The 18,189-nt window shown below is 46.9% G+C and overlaps 1 protein-coding gene across 1 annotated transcript in view; it reads left to right on the forward strand.

The window, feature by feature from the left end:
- The window catches only part of erc1b (ELKS/RAB6-interacting/CAST family member 1b), a 178,326-nt gene that overhangs the window by 26,502 nt on the left and 133,635 nt on the right, over positions 1-18,189 (forward strand). The window contains 7 exon segments of the mRNA XM_077005321.1: positions 6,319-6,735; positions 10,444-10,518; positions 11,842-11,997; positions 13,868-13,960; positions 15,997-16,014; positions 16,016-16,165; positions 17,130-17,297. Of these exon segments, the coding sequence (XP_076861436.1) occupies positions 6,319-6,735; positions 10,444-10,518; positions 11,842-11,997; positions 13,868-13,960; positions 15,997-16,014; positions 16,016-16,165; positions 17,130-17,297 (1,077 nt within the window).

An 18,189-nucleotide genomic window follows, 5' to 3' on the forward strand; every position in this document is an offset into this window, starting at 1 on the left:
CTATTTCAATTGGCCAATTTTGCACTCTTCAACTTTTTATTTATTTATTTTTTACGTGTTTTGCGTATGGGAGTTGGTTGGTGTGAGCTGGTTATTCCTCCATAGAAAAAGATGAAATGAAATTAGTGAGTGAAAAAAGCTGAGCGTGAGATGGAGAGGAAGCAGCATCATCGAGTGAGCATAAGGCGTGTGAGACACGTGCGAGCCACACGAGGCTGGTGTGAGGCTGCTCTGCTCGTCACACCATGACTTTCACAATTCAAGTGTTTGTTGAAAGCAGGCAGGTCTAAATGCATAAGTAGGAGACAATTCTTTTGTTTTGTTCTAGATTTTCTCAAGTTCAGGTAACAAATTAGTTTCTGAACTACACGCCAGCCCTGTTGTCTGTTATCTGCAAACACTCCCAGATAAATCCCTGACAGCAGGCAGTGGGCACACATTTGTGATTAGTGTAGCTGTCCTGAAGGGTGTCGCAGGAAGTGCGAGGCGGAAGGAAAAATGCTGACGTCAGCTGGTAAAAGTTCACTGGGAGACACAGAGGAAGTCGGATGGAATGTTTTAACGATTTTTCTGCTGTGCTAAACGTGTAGCGTTAAGCTTTCATATTTCATATACATAGAACCCCCTGATCCTCCCATCAATACATGAGGTCACTGCATCGTTTAGCAGTAATGAGAGCGGGTCTCCTGCAGTGGGCTAGACCGTGGGAGAAGGGCAGGACGAGACAGGGTGCCTGGGTCTGCTGAGGTAAATGTCAGCCACTGGAGTCCTAGTGTGTCTCTGTCTGTTGGTGTGACTGTGTGTACGTAGGTATGTCATGCTGTGTGTGTGTGTGTGTGTGTGTGTGTGTGTGTGTGTGTGTGTGTGTGTGTGTGTGTGTGTGTGTCACATGATGGAGGAGCTGGATGCCCAGAGAGAAGAGTGGTGGAGTGGTGACGTGACCCGAGAGAGGAGGGGGGAGCCGGCAGACAGCACGGAGCTTGAGAGGGGCGAGAGTTGAGCTGCAAGCCCACGCTTGCTCAGCTCCCTCGGGGGAGGAGGACAGGGTGAGAGGGCGAGACGAGAGAGGCAGACGAACGAGACGCTGACCGGTTTATGTTTTAGACTTGTACGCTGCTGATCTTGCCCACGCTCGCCCCTGGCGGAGTGTGCGTGCCCCTCGCTCAAGGGGACACGGGCGTGCTTGGAGAAGTAGAAACAGGAGATGCATTCTCACATACTGGCCTCAGCCCCCACATCTCAGACCCCGTCCTGTTCTCCTTACCACGGGTGCCGTGTGTCGCTGCCTGTGAGCATGTCACAGTGTGCAGATATTCCGATACTGCAGCTAGGCAGGATAGTAACCTGCACACTGACCACTGTCACTCACAGGACACTGAGGGCCATGTAGGGTGAGCTGTGAGTAGTCCATACGGCACTCGTACAGAGTCTTAATGTCACTTCAGCTGACATCTATGTGTGGGAAGAGAAACACACAGCTTATTCTTCCTTTCATTTACAATCTTTCTAATTCAATTTCTTTGCTGTGTCTCTCTCCCCCTCCATCTCCCCTTCTCTTTCTCCCTCTTTCTCTCTCCCTCTCTCTCTCCATCTCCCTTTCTCTTTCTCCCTCTCTCTCTCTCTCTCTCTCCCTCTCTCTTTGCTTCTTTCCTTGCTGTAGCTCATCTCTCACTCATAATCTGTCCTTTGGTTCTTGTGTCCACAGTGTGTGCTACTGTGTTACTATTGGTTGTCTGGGGGATGGCACCAGCCGTCTCTAAACGCTCTAGGATTAAACACAGCTCTATTGTATTTGTAATGCAAAATAGACACAATTGGTGTGCTTGGTGGTAATTGTGTTGGTCTGTTTCCCTATTCTGGCATCCTGGACACTTTATTTCAACACCTGAGCATCTACAAGAAGCTTTTAGTCCAGATTATTGTCGATCAAAGAGGTTACACTACTGACTCTACTGACACTACTGACTCTACTGACACTACTGACTCTACTGACACTACTGACTCTACTGACTCTACTGACACTACTGACACTACTGACTCTACTGACACTACTGACTCTACTTAGTGCTGTGTAATGGTTCCCTTGTCCATTCTTGTTCTTAGCAATTAGATGCTTTAGATCACAGAATTCTGGGCAGGTTGTAAAATTAGGTAGGACAGTCAAGAGCATATTTAAATCATATTCTAATGGCCACAGTTGATTGGTCAGGATTGGCATTCATGAATATGCTGCAGCATGTGTTGTCCCTCAGGGATCAAGTATCGGTCCCATCCTGTTTAGCCCCTCTGGACGTCCCATAGGCCACATCCTACAAGACAGCACCATGTCTTACTTCAGGTATGCAGGTGATGGTTGGCTCACCTGGCCACAGCAGACAAAGTGTCTGTGTTTACAGTGCATTAATAACTGGATGAGACAGAATTTCCTTCAGTTACATAAGGACAACACAGGTAATGTGATTTAGCAGCAGAAAGGAGCTTCTAGTCTGCATATCTTGAATCTCTACATCTAAAGCCTAAAGACATAGTCAGAAACCTTACACGCTTTAAAACAGCCTTCCGTCATCTTAAAAATAGAGCCAGACACAAACGCCTAATGTCTCAAGAAGACCTGTGTATGTGTTTAATTCCAGTCAGGTTCACTGCTTTATGCTCTTGTTCCAGACTTCCCCACCAGGCTACTGAGCAGGCTACTGAGCAGGCTACTGAACAGTTAGGGCTTATTCAGAATGTTGCAGCAAGACTTTGAAGCTGGAGAAAAAGAACAGAGCACAAGTTCTGAAGTCTCTCCATTGCCCTCCAATTACAGAATAGCTTTAAGAGGCAGTACTAGTCTATAAATCACTGAATGGATTAGGCCCATAGGTCTGCGTGATTCATGGATACAGGTCAGCTAGCAGAGCCCAGAATCTGAACTAAATATGGTAGAATAGCACTAAGGTTTTAAGCTGTACAGAACTGAAACCAACTTCTAGAAGAACTTTGCTGTGCCCCAAATGGATCTATATTTAAATCCAGGTTAAAAATACCTAGATTCTCTTGTGCAGACTAGTTCTGTAGCACTTTATTTTACCTTACTTTATTTTATTTATTTTTACGAGTTAAATCAGACTTTGTCTGTTTGTCTTCTAATTTTTTGTTATTTTTATTTCATAATTGTATTTCTCGTTTTATTAAATCAGGAGTATTTTCACATGATATTATATATTTAAATTATATTACGTATTAACCAGCTTGCTTTGCTGGCCCATGTGAATGGTCCACATTTTTGCTCAGCTCTCAGTCCTCCGAAACAAGGACCCTGTGTTCTTAGTGATTTGACTCACGTGTGTTGGCTTGCGTGTGCTGGGTCAGAGCAAAAATGGGGACTGTTTAGAGTCTCGAGGACTTGACTGAGGACTAATTTAAACTGTCCAATTGACACATGGCACTGTCCAAATCACACACAACATTTTTGATCCATACTGTAAAAGAATAGTTTACATGTTTATCTTTATTATTAATGCTGAAAAGCATGTTCATTTTAAATGGTTCACAAACATTTTCTTGCCACTACAATTTCAAAGACATGCTGTATTTTACGAGGCCATGTCTGACCAGTTATCTGGGAAGCGCTGATGTTATAAAGTGGAATTTTGATATGAAAAATGTTATTCGTCGCCATCGACTGAACTTGAACAGTGGTGAATCTGGGCAGCTGTGATGAAGTTGCAACAGCTCTGTCTGATCTACAGTTGTATTGGTGTGTTTGTTATATATGGATGTAAATGTAATGCTCTGTGTGTGCAGCCGATACCAATGGCTTTAGGTTATTCCCTTTGAGAGTCTTTATCTTCATCAGTTCACATCACTCATGTTTCCTGACCCAAACAGACCTGAGCTCTTATGGGCCTGATGTTTCTCATCTCTCAGGCTTGGTGCTCTGATCGGCTCCGCTGGAGCTCACAGAACAGACACACGTGACAGAGATGACGGATACACACACCTGTTGCTGTCCCAGGGGCGAGCCGAAGACTGCAGTGCAGAATCCATTTTTTTTTTTTTACTTAGATTATTAGAAAGTTTGGATGGTGCTGTGAATAAATGTGGTGTAATTCTGGGAATGGGTGTGTGCCCATGTCAAAGTCATGGAGGAATATAGGCTACACAGAGCCAGTAGTAATGCAGCGTGTACTCACACTGTCACGCTGTTCTCCTGCGTCGTTCACACACGTGTGCACACTTGTGCATGCAGTTTCAGGGTAAAGGGACGAGATGCATGCATGCATGATGCAGACGTGTGTCGCCATGGTGCCATTAAAGACCCACAGAGAACAGGAGTCATATTAATAGTGGAAATGTGCATTTCTCTTTCCTCCCTCGTGATTGTGTTTGATTACACGGTTTGTCAGAGACACACTGGAGCCGTGTTTTAGGTGTGTGTGTGTTTTACGCGCACGTCTTCTCCTCGTCTGGTCTGTAGTTACTGTCATAAAGACAGAGGACGTATTCGCACGAGTCTGTCACATGACACACAGACCCAAACGTCTCCGCATCGGTGAACCCAGAACGTCCTCCGACACGACTGGTCTTCTGTTCCTGTTCATCACAATCTGTTCATCTTTCCTGTTGCTGCACAAAATGACAGCATGCCTTCTGTTTCTGAGTCTGCTCAGTGATCCTCTCTGTGCTGACAGGAATGAGTCATGCTTCTAGTAAGCTTAGTTCTTTCATATTTATTTTTGCTGCTTCATATTATATATATATATATATATATATATATATATATATATATATATATATATATATATATAATTAGTTTATTTCATTAAATTATTTATTTTCTGTAAGTCTTACATTTAGTCCCCCTCACCCCTACCTTTATGCCAACGTGTTTGGGTAGGAAGGTCTCAGGGAGAAGAGAGCAGGTGAGCAGAGCTGCAGGTGTGTTTGGGGACGTCAGGGGTTTAGGCTGTGATGGACCAGGACACCGTGACGACCAGAAGGCCGGAAGGCGCTTATCACCTGTTTGGAATCCATTCTAAGCGATGCAGGCCTAATGTCACCATGGTGATGCCAGCTGGTGCATTAGTGTGTGTCACTCTCGGTTCCTGAACATCTGCAGGTCTGCTCCGTCGAGGATGGCACACAGTCAGGAATTGATGTTTCACGGTGTGTCTTTGAGGAGAGTGCTGCGTGAACCCCAGAGGGCATCTAAAAATATGCCCCACCCCCTGAAGCATCATGGTCATTACAGTTAGAGGTCTGTTAAAAGTTGATTGTGAAATGACCACAGTCTTGTCTCAGTTTCAGTGTTTTTGTACCATGTTTGAAAATCTATTTGTGTTAACGACATGAGCACTGCAATGAATAAAACATGAGCAGATTAACTAGGAACTATTATTTGTAAATAATAATAACTTTAAAAGTAGTAACATCCATTATTTTGTGTCTTTTTCAATATTAAATATTTTGTTAAAGTTAGCTTTGTTCTAGTCTGTACATTTCTGTTTCTGCACAATACTCCATTATGAGATTATAAGACATTTACATCAGAACATTCATGTGATTGGTGATTTGTGTTGTTGATCTCTGGAAAGCCAGACGGGCAGAGATGAGAGAGATGAAAGAGATAACTGAGATATTGTTCCCTTGGTTCTCCTGAACACAGTTGTGTGTGTGTGTGTGTGTGTGTGTGTGTGTGTGTGTGTGTGTGTGTGTGTTTGTGTAAGCTCTTCTTGTTGTCTGCTGTTGCCTAGCGATGCTGTCACCCGTGGCCGGCTGGAACAGAAGCCAGTGTCACGGAGAAGCCTTGAAGTCACAGAGTCTGAGGCCACAGGAGTTTAGCTCATTTTCACCTTGTCTTATAGCTTCAGCCCTGTTAACTAGGTCATTAATTGCATTATACACAATACTGTGAATACAGGCGTCAGTGAGAGTAAAGGGCTCGTTTAGCTAGTGCTCTTTAACCTTGCTAATGGCCATGGTAATCTTATATCTGGCTGGAGTTCAACCTCACTTGTGGACCTAAGTGGAGATACTGTTAGGGGAACAGGGTAAGCGTCACAGGCACTTGAAATATCGGCACAGAAATATCAATGTCCGACCTGGTGAACACACATGGTGCTCAGCACATTCAGACAGATAACCATGTTGTTGAGTGTCTTCTGTGTTTTAGCTGGCAGTGTTCAGTTTGAGGGGAACTTTAACGCCTCGGTTAAATGTTTCTTCACTGTTAATGTAACTGTGTAATGCCATTTTGAAGTGTTTTGAAGTTGGAACTTGATTGCTTACATAAAATTGTGTGTGTATGGTGTGTGTGTGTGTGTGTGCGCACAGCACCTCCAGATGACCACCCAGGCCCTGCAGGATGAGCTACGTATCCAGCGTGACCTGAACCAGCTGTTCCAGCAGGACAGCAGCGTGCGTTCAGGTGAGCTGCTCTCCACCGAGCTGAGCGAGGAGAACTTCCAGAGGCTGCACACTGACCACGAAAGGCAGGCCAAGGAGCTCTTCCTCCTGAGGAAGACCCTGGAGGAGATGGAGCTGCGCATCGAAACCCAAAAGCAGACGCTCGGCGCTCGGGACGAGTCCATCAAGAAGCTTCTGGAGATGCTACAGAGCAAGGGCCTGTCAGCCAAAGCCAGCGAGGAAGACCACGAACGCACGCGCCGCTTGGCGGAGGCAGAGATGCACATCCATCACCTGGAGAGTCTGCTGGACCAGAGGGACAAGGAGACCTGCACGCTCAGGGAGGTGAGACCACCACCGTGCCATCTTCATGAACTTCACCCTAAGCTGGGATACTCCAGTGTCCAGTGCTTCAAGAATATATTTTATTCTGCATTCAGATTAGTTCAGATTGATTTAGGGTGATGTCAGTCACATACTTGAGTCACAGACAGCCTGAAGTCCATAGGAGGAAAAAATTTGGTTCCAAGTGTAACTCTGTAAGCAAGATATCAAACATCCTAAAACCACTACTCTAAACACTCAATGAAGTATGTGAGATTTAACATTGGAGTATTGATTTAAAAGGCTAAAACTGAGGCATGGTGACACTTACTATAACATCTGAGCCACATTTGTTTGATTAATTGTTTCTCTTTCCTCATCTCGTTAAGAAAGCTGTCTGTTATTTATACTTGTGGATTGTATAAATTCACAGACTGTTTTCTTGGCTAAAAGGGTCTGGCCTCCTCTGATATTTTTATGTCGGCGTTTGAACCCTGAGTTGGCCATTCTGTTGTGCTCACAGAGGCATGTTAACGTCCAAAATCCTTAACAGCGAAGCAGAGTCTGAAACATCAACAAACAGACTTAAGGCACTGAAAGATGTAGTTGCTATAGAAACAGGAGATGGACGAGGACATGAATGAAAGAGGTGGATGTTGCTGAATGCAAAAATTGTTAATTTAGTTGAAGATGTTTGTCACATATATTTTTGCAAATTCCTACAAGTTTAGAAGTCTCAGAGTGGAGTGCTTTTGCAGCTAACATTCTGTGGGAGAATTGTGTCTGACACATCGCCGTCTGAAGTGGCTTTCTCTGGCCAGTGGAAGCAGAAAGGCCTGGAGGAGAGCTTGTAAAACGTCCTCTTACCCATCCATCTCTGCATCTCCATCGTCTCGGACAGGTTTGGCAGATTGTGCTGTTCTTGGGAGGTTTGTCACGCAGCTTCCTGGGCTGGTGCAGGGCTGCTGTGTAGCGGCGTTAGCCCTGAAGCGTGTTCCTTCCACTCGGCCTGGAACATTCTCAGCTAGAGCACATATCACATTTACCTGTCTGTCTGTCTGGCTCACTGTGGCTTCATTGGAGACTAGGACTCTCTCACTCTAGGACTCTCATTCTAGGACTCTCTCTCACTCTAGAACTCTCACCCTCTCTCTCACTCTAGGCCTCTCTCTCACTCTAGGACTCTGTCTCACTCTAGGACTCTCACCCTCTCTCACTCTAGGCCTCTCTCTCACTCTAGGCCTCTCTCTCTCACTCTAGAACTCTCTCTCACTCTAAGACTCTCTCTCACCCACTCTCACTCTAGAACTCTCACCCTCTCTAGGACTCTCTCTCACTCTCTCTCACCCTAGGACTCTCTCACCCTCTCTAGGACTCTCTCTCACTCTAGGACTCTCTCTCACTCTAGAACTCTCACCCTCTCTCACTCTAGGCCTCTCTCTCACTCTAGGCCTCTCTCTCACTCTAGGACTCTGTCTCACTCTAGGACTCTGTCTCACTCTAGGACTCTCACCCTCTCTAGGATTCTCTCTCACCCTCTCTCACCCTAGGACTCTCTCTCACCCTCTCTCACTCTAGGACTCTCTCTCTCACTCTAGAACTCTCTCTCACCCTAGAACTCTCTCTCACTCTAGGACTCTCTCTCACCCACTCTCACTCTAGAACTCTCACCCTCTCTAGGACTCTCTCTCACTCTAGGCCTCTCTCTCTTACTCTAGAACTCTCTCTCACTCTAAGACTCTCTCTCACCCACTCTCACTCTAGAACTCTCACCCTCTCTAGGACTCTCTCTCACTCTCTCTCACCCTAGGACTCTCTCACCCTCTCTAGGACTCTCTCTCTCTCACTCTAGGACTCTCTCTCACTCTAGAACTCTCACCCTCTCTCACTCTAGGCCTCTCTCTCACTCTAGGCCTCTCTCTCACTCTAGGACTCTGTCTCACTCTAGGACTCTGTCTCACTCTAGGACTCTGTCTCACTCTAGGACTCTCACCCTCTCTAGGATTCTCTCACTCTCTCTCACCCTAGGACTCTCTCTCACCCTCTCTCACTCTAGAACTCTCTCTCACTCTAGAACTCTCTCTCACTCTAGGACTCTCTCTCACTCTCTCTCACCCTAGGACTCTCTCACCCTCTCTAGGACTCTCTCTCACCCTAGGACTCTCACCCTCTTTAGGACTCTCTCTCTCACCCTAGGACTCTCTCTCACCCTAGGACTCTCCCTCACCCTAGGACTCTCTCTCTCACCCTCTCTCATTCTAGGACTGTCTCACTTTTAAACATTGCAGCTCTTTGAGAACACTGACACCCAGTGCTCATTAGTGGAACTTCACTAATATTAGTGCCATGTGTTTTAAATACATTTTATTTGTGTTACTTATTTTTTGTACTGGGTTGCTTGCCACGTCCTTTAATAATTGGCCTTATACCACCCTTAACAACCTTAATGATCCTCAAAAGTAGATAAACCGTGAGAACAGGACTTAAAGCATGTCAATGAAAGATCAACATGTCTCTTAGAGGCACCACTAATTCATCATAAAGCATGTCAGTCAGATCATCATGTCTCTTAGAGGCACCACTAATTCATCATAAAGCATGTCAATGAAAGATCATCATGTCTCTTAGAGGCACCACTAATTCATCATAAAGCATGTCAATGAAAGATCATCATGTCTCTTAGAGGCACCACTAATTCATTATGCCCATGACAAGAACGTGAAGAGAGGATTTTGGTTTGTGATCATTTCCTGGTGAGCAGAACAGCATTGTGCATGCGTTAGATTAGATTGTATGCATTAGATAAGCAATTAGATGTGTTTATTTATTCTGGCCCGGGATGCAGATAAGTCTGTTTTCAGGACCTTGTCCTAGACTCTTCCCAGTCCTTCCCCAGATGTCCCGCTAGGTTGTCCTGACTCACACACTGTGGGCAGAAACACCATGCAACTTGGCAGTAATTGCATATGAGTGCATGCAACTACAGATGCTCTGTGTCCTCCATCATGCTCTGTGTGTGTGTGTGTGTGTGTGTGTGTGTGTGTGTGTGTGTGTGTGTGTGTGTGTGTGTGTGTGTGTGTGTGTGTGTGTGTGTGTGTGTGTGTGTTAAGTGGTCCAGATATGGCTGTGGTCATTATGTCTGTATTTGGAGGGAGCTCCATTATCTCTTTTTGGGGAATGCTGGTCATTATTCTGATCCTAAGAGGCTCAGTGAAGCACAAACACTCAGCATTAAATGAGGAGCATGAAAGAATCTGTATAGACATGGGGGGGGGGGGGGGGGGGGGAGCAGTGTGATGTCATGGGGGGAAGCAGTGTGATGTCATGGGGGGAAGCAGTGTGATGTCATGGGGGGGAAGCAGTGTGATGTCATGGGGGGAAGCAGTGTGATGTCATGGGGGGGAAGCAGTGTGATGTCATGGGGGGAAGCAGTGTGATGTCATGGGGGGGAAGCAGTGTGATGTCATGGGGGGGAAGCAGTGTGATGTCATGGGGGGGGAAGCAGTGTGATGTCATGGGGGGGGAAGCAGTGTGATGTCATGGGGGGGAAGCAGTGTGACGTCATGGGGGGAAGCAGTGTGATGTCATGGGGGGAAGCAGTGTGATGTCATGGGGGGGGAAGCAGTGTGACGTCATGGGGGGAAGCAGTGTGACGTCATTGGACCGAGGCGTCAGGTTCCCATGGATACTGCTGGAACTCACGGGTTGCGTCTCATGCTTCCTCCTCAGGACCTCCACCGACGCTATGAGGGAGCACCAGAGTCTGGCAAGACAAAGGCCCTGCAGACCGTCATCGAGATGAAGGTGTGTGTGAGTGTGAGTGTGAGTGAGTGTGTGTGAGTGTGTGTGTGTGTGTGTGTGTGTGCGCAGAGTTCTTCACTTGGGTGGGGACAAGCTCGTCTTTCATCACATCATGTCTCCTCCCCTCCCCACTTCTCTCCTCCCCTCCTCTCTCCTTTCCTCCTCTCCCCTCCCCTCTCTTCTGCTCTTCTCTCCTCCCCTCCCCTCCCCTCCCCTCCCCTCTCCTCTCCTCCCCTCTCCTCCCCTCTCCTCCCCTCCCCTCTCCTCTCCTCCTCTCCCCTCCCCTCTCCTCTCCTCTCCTCCCCTCCCCTCTCCTCTCCTCCCCTCCCCTCTCCTCTCCTCCTCTCCCCTCCCCTCCCCTCTCTTCTGCTCTTCTCTCCTCCCCTCTCTTCTGCTCTTCTCTCCTCCCCTCTCCTCCCCTCTCCTCTCCTCTCCTCCCCTCTCCTCCCCTCCCCTCCCCTCTCCTCCCCTCCCCTCCCCTCCCCTCCCCTCTCCTCCCCTCCCCTCTCCTCCCCTCCCCTCTCCTCCCCTCCCCTCCCCTCCCCTCCCCTCCCCTCTCCTCTCCTCCCCTCTCCTCTCCTCTCCTCCCCTCTCCTCTCCTCCCCTCTCCTCTCCTCTCCTCCCCTCCCCACTTCTCTCCTCCCCTCTCCTCCCCTCCCCTCTCCTCCCCTCCCCTCTCCTCCCCTCCCCTCCCCTCTCCTCTCCTCTCCTCTCCTCCCCTCTCCTCCCCTCTCCTCCCCTCCCCTCTCCTCTCCTCCTCTCCCCTCCCCTCCCCTCTCCTCCCCTCCCCTCTCCTCCTCTCCCCTCCCCTCCCCTCTCTTCTGCTCTTCTCTCCTCCCCTCTCTTCTGCTCTTCTCTCCTCCCCTCTCCTCCCCTCTCCTCCCCTCCCCTCTCCTCTCCTCCCCTCTCCTCCCCTCCCCTCTCCTCCCCTCCCCTCCCCTCTCCTCCCCTCCCCCTCCCCTCTCCTCTCCTCCCCTCTCCTCCCCTCTCCTCCCCTCTCCTCCCCTCCCCTCTCCTCCCCTCTCCTCTCCTCTCCTCCCCTCCCCTCTCCTCTCCTCCCCTCCCCTCTCCTCTCCTCCCCTCTCCTCTCCTCTCCTCCCCTCTCCTCTCCTCCCCTCCCCACTTCTCTCCTCCCCTCTCCTCCCCTCCCCTCTCCTCCCCTCTCCTCTCCTCCCCTCCCCACTTCTCTCCTCCCCTCCCCACTCCTCTCCTCCCCTCCCCTCCCCTCTCTTCTGCTCTTCTCTCCTCCCCTCTCTTCTGCTCTCCTCCCCTCCCCTCTCCTCCCCTCCTTCTCCCCTCTCCTCTCCTCTCCTCTCACCTACATAGGACTCTAAGATCAGTTCTCTGGAACGCAGCCTAAGGGATCTGGAGGAGGAGGTTCAGATGCTGAAGTCAAACGGTGCTCTGAGCACAGAGGAGCGTGAGGAGGAGATGAAGCAGATGGAGGTCTATCGCAGTCACTCCAAGTTCATGAAGAATAAGGTAAATATCCCACACCTAAAGGTCTGCAGGTCCAGCACTGTACTGTGTGCAGTATGTGTTAACTCACCCTGGACTCTGTACTGTGTGCAGTACGTGTTAACTCACCCTGAACTCTGTACTGTGTGCAGTATGTGTTAACTCACACTGGATTCTGTACTGTGTGCAGTATGTGTTAACTCACCCTGGACTCTGTACTGTGTGCAGTATGTGTTAACTCACACTGGACTCTGTACTGTGTGCAGTATGTGTTAACTCACACTGGATTCTGTACTGTGTGCAGTATGTGTTAACTCACCCTGGACTCTGTACTGTGTGCAGTATGTGTAAAACTCACCCTGGACTCTGTGCTGTGTGCAGTATGTGTTAACTCACACTGGACTCTGTGCTGTGTGCAGTATGTGTTAACTCACACTGTATTCTGTACTGTGTGCAGTATGTGTTAACTCACACTGGACTCTGTGCTGTGTGCAGTATGTGTTAACACACCCTGGACTCTGTACTGTGTGCAGTATGTGTTAACTCACACTGGACTCTGTACTGTGTGCAGTATGTGTTAACTCACACTGGACTCTGTACTGTGTGCAGTATGTGTTAACTCACACTGGACTCTGTACTGTGTGCAGTATGTGTTAACTCACACTGGACTCTGTACTGTGTGCAGTATGTGTTAACTCACACTGGACTCTGTGCTGTGTGCAGTATGTGTTAACTCACACTGGACTCTGTGCTGTGTGCAGTATGTGTTAACTCACACTGAACTCTGTACTGTGTGCAGTATGTGTTAACTCACACTGGACTCTGTACTGTGTGCAGTATGTGTTAACTCACACTGGACTCTGTGCTGTGTGCAGTATGTGTTAACTCACCCTGGACTCTGTACTGTGTGCAGTATGTGTTAACTCACACTGGATTCTGTACTGTGTGCAGTATGTGTTAACTCACACTGGACTCTATACTGTGTGCAGTATGTGTTAACTCACACTGGACTCTGTACTGTGTGCAGTATGTGTTAACTCACACTGGACTCTGTACTGTGTGCAGTATGTGTTAACTCACACTGGACTCTATACTGTGTGCAGTATGTGTTAACTCACACTGGACTCTGTACTGTGTGCAGTATGTGTTAACTCACACTGAACTCTGTACTGTGTGCAGTATGTGTTAACTCACCCTGGACTCTGTACTGTGTGCAGTATGTGTTAACTCACACTGGACTCTATACTGTGTGCAGTATGTGTTAACTCACACTGGACTCTGTACTGTGTGCAGTATGTGTTAACTCACACTGGACTCTGTACTGTGTGCAGTATGTGTTAACTCACACTGGACTCTATACTGTGTGCAGTATGTGTTAACTCACACTGGACTCTGTACTGTGTGCAGTATGTGTTAACTCACACTGAACTCTGTACTGTGTGCAGTATGTGTTAACTCACCCTGGACTCTGTACTGTGTGCAGTATGTGTTAACTCACACTGGACTCTATACTGTGTGCAGTATGTGTTAACTCACACTGGACTGTTGTTGTTTCTCCACTCATATCATGGAGAATTCCTTTTATTGATTGATTGTTGATTCACTAACAGTGTGTCCTGACCTTTCCTTTACTTTTGCATTTTCTTGCAGTTTGACTCATGTTTGCATGATATAACAATATAAATGTGCCATGTCAAATGAGCCTTTTTAACAAGCACTGTTCTTGAGTCACAGACTAGAAGACTAAATGATGATTTCTTGTATCTGCATGGTGAATGCTGTCAGGTTAAGACGTGACCGTGTGACCAGTGCCCGGTGGCTGGCTGCGGACTGCACGTGGGAGCGCGAGGATTGTGTTTGTGGTTGTTGCTGTAACGGCGCCCTCTCCTGGCAGGTAGAGCAGCTGAAGGAGGAGCTCTCTCACAGTGAGGCCCAGGCCGAGGAGCTGAGAAAACGGGCGTGTGAGCTGCAGCGGGAGGTTTCTGCAGTAAGATCCTCAGAGAGCCAGTACACACGAGCCTCTGCTTCACTCACAGAGAGAGATCAGCCCCCCTGCTCTGTTCTTGAGGGGAATACACACCGACGTGCTGTTAGACAAGCAAACCTGGAAGAGCTGCATTGTGTAACAGCTCATCCATACATTTGCTTATTATATACACAACAAAATCCACAGAAATCCGGTTTTGCAAAGTTTTTCGCTCTAAAATGGGGTCAGTGGGGGTCAGTGGAGGTCAGTATCGGCGGAGACGGTGTGTTGTGGCCTCTGTGGCAGAGGTGATGTGTGCTGGAGCATTAGTACGTGCACAGATGGAGCTGGTTTAATGAGTCGTACTAGTCCGGTGTCTGCTCAGCACCGGCCGTGGCCCAAGATAAGAGGACGTGGCTGCGTGAAGCCGTGGGGGTTCTGGCTGTCCCGCTCTGATCAGGGAAGCAGAGCAGCCCGATGCTGCTGCACAGAGACGTCAGACGCCACGCGTACATCGCCCTGCACTCGTCTTTTAAATCTGTCTTTTCTTTCTGTCCTCTGTTGTAGTCTTTTCCCCTCCTTTCTTGTTTAGTAGTGATGGATGGAGTACACTTCAGAGCACTAATATTCCACCCCACTTATTAGCTCTCTCTCTTCTCTCTCTCAATCCCCCTTTGTGATAATTTAGTGCACTTTTCCTCCCCAGGAAGACGCTGCTGATAGAGGCCTAGCTAGACCCTCTGCTAACACAGCACCCCCTGCATGTTGGAATGATTCTGCCGTGTGTGTGTGTGTGTGTGTGTGTGTGTGTGTGTTTCACATTATATGTATTTCTTTCCTCTGCAGATGATGTGGAGTTTCTTGTGGGTTTGAGCAATGATTCATCCATTGGTGTTCATTAGATGGGTGTACCATTTCAGTGTAGCATTTCCACACCCGACAGGACTGTGGCTGCATGGTCCTGCCCACTGCTAGGGCTTTTGGAGCTCATCTCATTTGTGTGTTATGTACTTTAAATTGGGTATTTTTTATACTGGTTGTAAGACTAACACCCTGCACACGATGATGGTATGTTGTCCTGAGCAGAGATCTGATTGGCAGTACTGTATCTTTGAGTTTCAGTTGCTGATTGAGATGTCCAAGTATGTGATGCAAAGTTTTGAAACATTAGAGTCAGATCAGGCATTTGAGTCAGATGAGAACGGATGTTTAGGGGGATTTAGGAGGGTTCACACTGTTTCTTGAAATTTGACTTATTTCCGTCAGTGTATTATCAGTGTATTTCCGTCAGTGAGTTTTCCAGTGCAGTCTAAGATAAACAAAATTCATCATTGATCCACTGTGTACCATTTGTTTGTAGTTTGAACATTGTACTTGTATTGCACACGAGAGCTAAGAGGTCAGGAGTTGAACGTAGGCGTGACTTTTAGGGTCTGTATTTGCCTCAACATGAGTCTCTGTCAGTAGGAGGCTGAAAAAATGTCAGAACATGCAATATACCAGTGGCAAATAACTGGACAATAACTTTTAGTCATGAAGGAAAAGATCAGGTAAACTGTCCAGGACTCGGGTGTGTCTAAAGTGCTTGTTTAACATATCAGGAATAATGTCTAAAGGTCTAAAGCACCTGTTGAGAACCAAAAAGATATTGAATGGGGGTCCAATGACCTGGACCACACTGAGCATACATTCCCCTGACTTACCTCATATCTGGATACAGAAATCAGCAGATGAAAATGTGTGTGTTATGGACCCAGCAGAACACACTCCGGGGCGATCATCAGAACATGTGTGTTACGGACCCAATCATCAGACCTCGTCTGGCTGTTTGGGAGCAGATTTCAGGGTTTCACTGAATGCAGACCATTTGCAACCAGTTATACGAAAATGACATTTTTTCAGTGGAGCCAGACCAACAAGAAGTGTTTACTGTCTATCTGATTTAAAGGATCAGGAAAGTCCTTTTGATTGTTTATTCAATGGCAAAGTGAGATCAGCTTTGTGCTGTTCTAGAACGTTCCTCACACATGTGCTTACATGCTGCTCGTGTTCCACAGATCGACCAGGTTAAGCAGAGACCTCTCCAGGAAGGACTCAGAGCTCCTGGGCTTGCAGACCAAACTTGAAACTCTCACCAATCAGTTCTCAGACAGCAAGCAGCACGTTGAGGTCCTCAAAGAGTCCCTGACAGCCAAAGAACAACGAGCGGCCATTTTACAGACAGAGGTACTGACCCACCAGCGCAGAGCAAATTCTCACTAAGCATTCAGCCCAATTGCTGTGATCTTCATAACTCAAAGCTAGTCTCTGACTCTTGAGGCATCCATAAAGCCTAGTGATGTGCTACAGAAACTTAAAAAATGCACATTTGCTGCACATATGTTTGTGTGGCCTACATACGGAAAATGTTTAGCATTGGCAGAGGGGGTTGGCAGTAGTACAAACAGCTGTTATTTATTGAGTCACTAGGAGGCGCTGTTGCATCAAGCAAGAATCTGATGGTCAAAATATATAATGATATTTCGGTGAATTATCTCATGTTTCACCGTTTGTATGGCATTCAATAATTAGGTGTGTCAAATAAGATGTGTTTGAAGAGAATATTTCTGTCAGGAACTTGTAAAAGGAGAATTGCTTTAAAGCCATTATTATATTAAGCAAACAATTTTATTTTCAAATAAATAATAGGGCTTATACATATTTCTTTCTGGAAACCTCTCTAAATGCTAATAATAATAATAAAAATAATAATAGTAATAATAATAATGTTAAATAATAATAATAATAATAATAACAATAAAAATAATAATCGGCCGTGTTATTGCATCTTTGTTTGGCTAGCTTTCTTATTTTTCAAAGGTAAAAAAAACTTTTGTGCATATTTTGAAGCCAGCCCAATTTGTGTTAAAACTAAATTTGCATAAAAAAACTGAATGTTTTTGCATATTTATCTGAGTTAGTATTGCGTCAGTTGTTTGCTATATTTTAGCCCCGAGTATCAATAAAAAAAATGTTTTGGGAAGTGGTTGAGGTTGGGTATTTAATTAATTTAATTAACGCTTCAGAGAGTGTTTATGCTAATTTTGGAGTGTTTTTGAGTGGCATTGCTATTGGTGTGTGCATGTGTGTGTGTGCGTGTGTGTTTGTGTGTGTGAATTGTATGTGTGTGTGTGTGTGTGTGGTCTCTCAGGTGGATGCCCTGCGTCTGCGTCTGGAGGAGAAAGAGGCTGCGTTGAATAAGAAAACGAAACAGATCCAGGAAGTATCTGAGGAGAAAGGAACGCTCAGTGGAGAAATCCACGACCTCAAAGACATGCTGGATGTGAAAGAGAGGAAGGTCACGGTGCTCCAGAAAAAGGTACTGCACAGATATCGGCTATATACCTACACACTGCAATTCTCCCTACGCGCCTGTAGAGGGCAGTGATGGATCAGAGTTTCTGTTATTTCGCCTCTAGCTCCAAAGGAGACTAAAATAACCATGCCTGTAAATGTATGATTTCTAAAGAAGGGAAAAGTTGTGTTTTTGATGGCGGAGGGCTCTCCTTTTCTCAGAATGACAGGTTTGCCTGGCCCCAGTCATAACATGCTGTATGGGTTTGCTTATAAGGTACATATGAAATTACATTAAAACCTGACAAAAAGTGTAGTAGACTAGAGATGTCCACTTAGAATGTGCAGGTCACCTGTGCAGGTAGAAGTCTGGTTGCCAGCAAAAACCCAGATGTGAAGGTACATGTGACCCAGATGTGACCCAGATATGGGGTCTTGAGTGTCTTGATCATGTCCAGTGCTCTCTCTCGCTCTCTCTCTCTCTCTCATCTCTCACCTCTCTCTCTCTCTCTCTCTCTCTCTCTCTCTCTCTCTCTCTCTCTCCACTCCTCCACTCTCTCTTGGGAGGTAATCTGAGTCTGGTGACAGATGCTGAACTGTGTCTGGGCAGAGAGAGCAGGTCTTGTGGACACGCCATTCCTGCCTGATGGGCTTAATCAGTCATGCCCCAGCAGGGCACGTCTCACTGGGTGAAAGCTCTATGACATCACCTTCATAGGGGAACCACGGCCCATTCTACTGCCCCTCCAGATTCTAATGACTCGGTCACTTGTATCCTGATTCAGTCGCAGTAAATCTCTCTTCATTTTTCTTGAGTCTCTCTGACTCTCTCTGTCTCTCTTTCTCTCTCTCTCTCTCTCTCTCTCTCTTTTGCTTTCATGCTTGCTCTTTTTCTTTGTCTTGCCACCCCCCCCCAC

The sequence above is a fragment of the Brachyhypopomus gauderio genome, chromosome 5 (assembly GCF_052324685.1).
Source record: "Brachyhypopomus gauderio isolate BG-103 chromosome 5, BGAUD_0.2, whole genome shotgun sequence".
NCBI classification, from domain to species: Eukaryota; Metazoa; Chordata; class Actinopteri; order Gymnotiformes; family Hypopomidae; genus Brachyhypopomus; species Brachyhypopomus gauderio.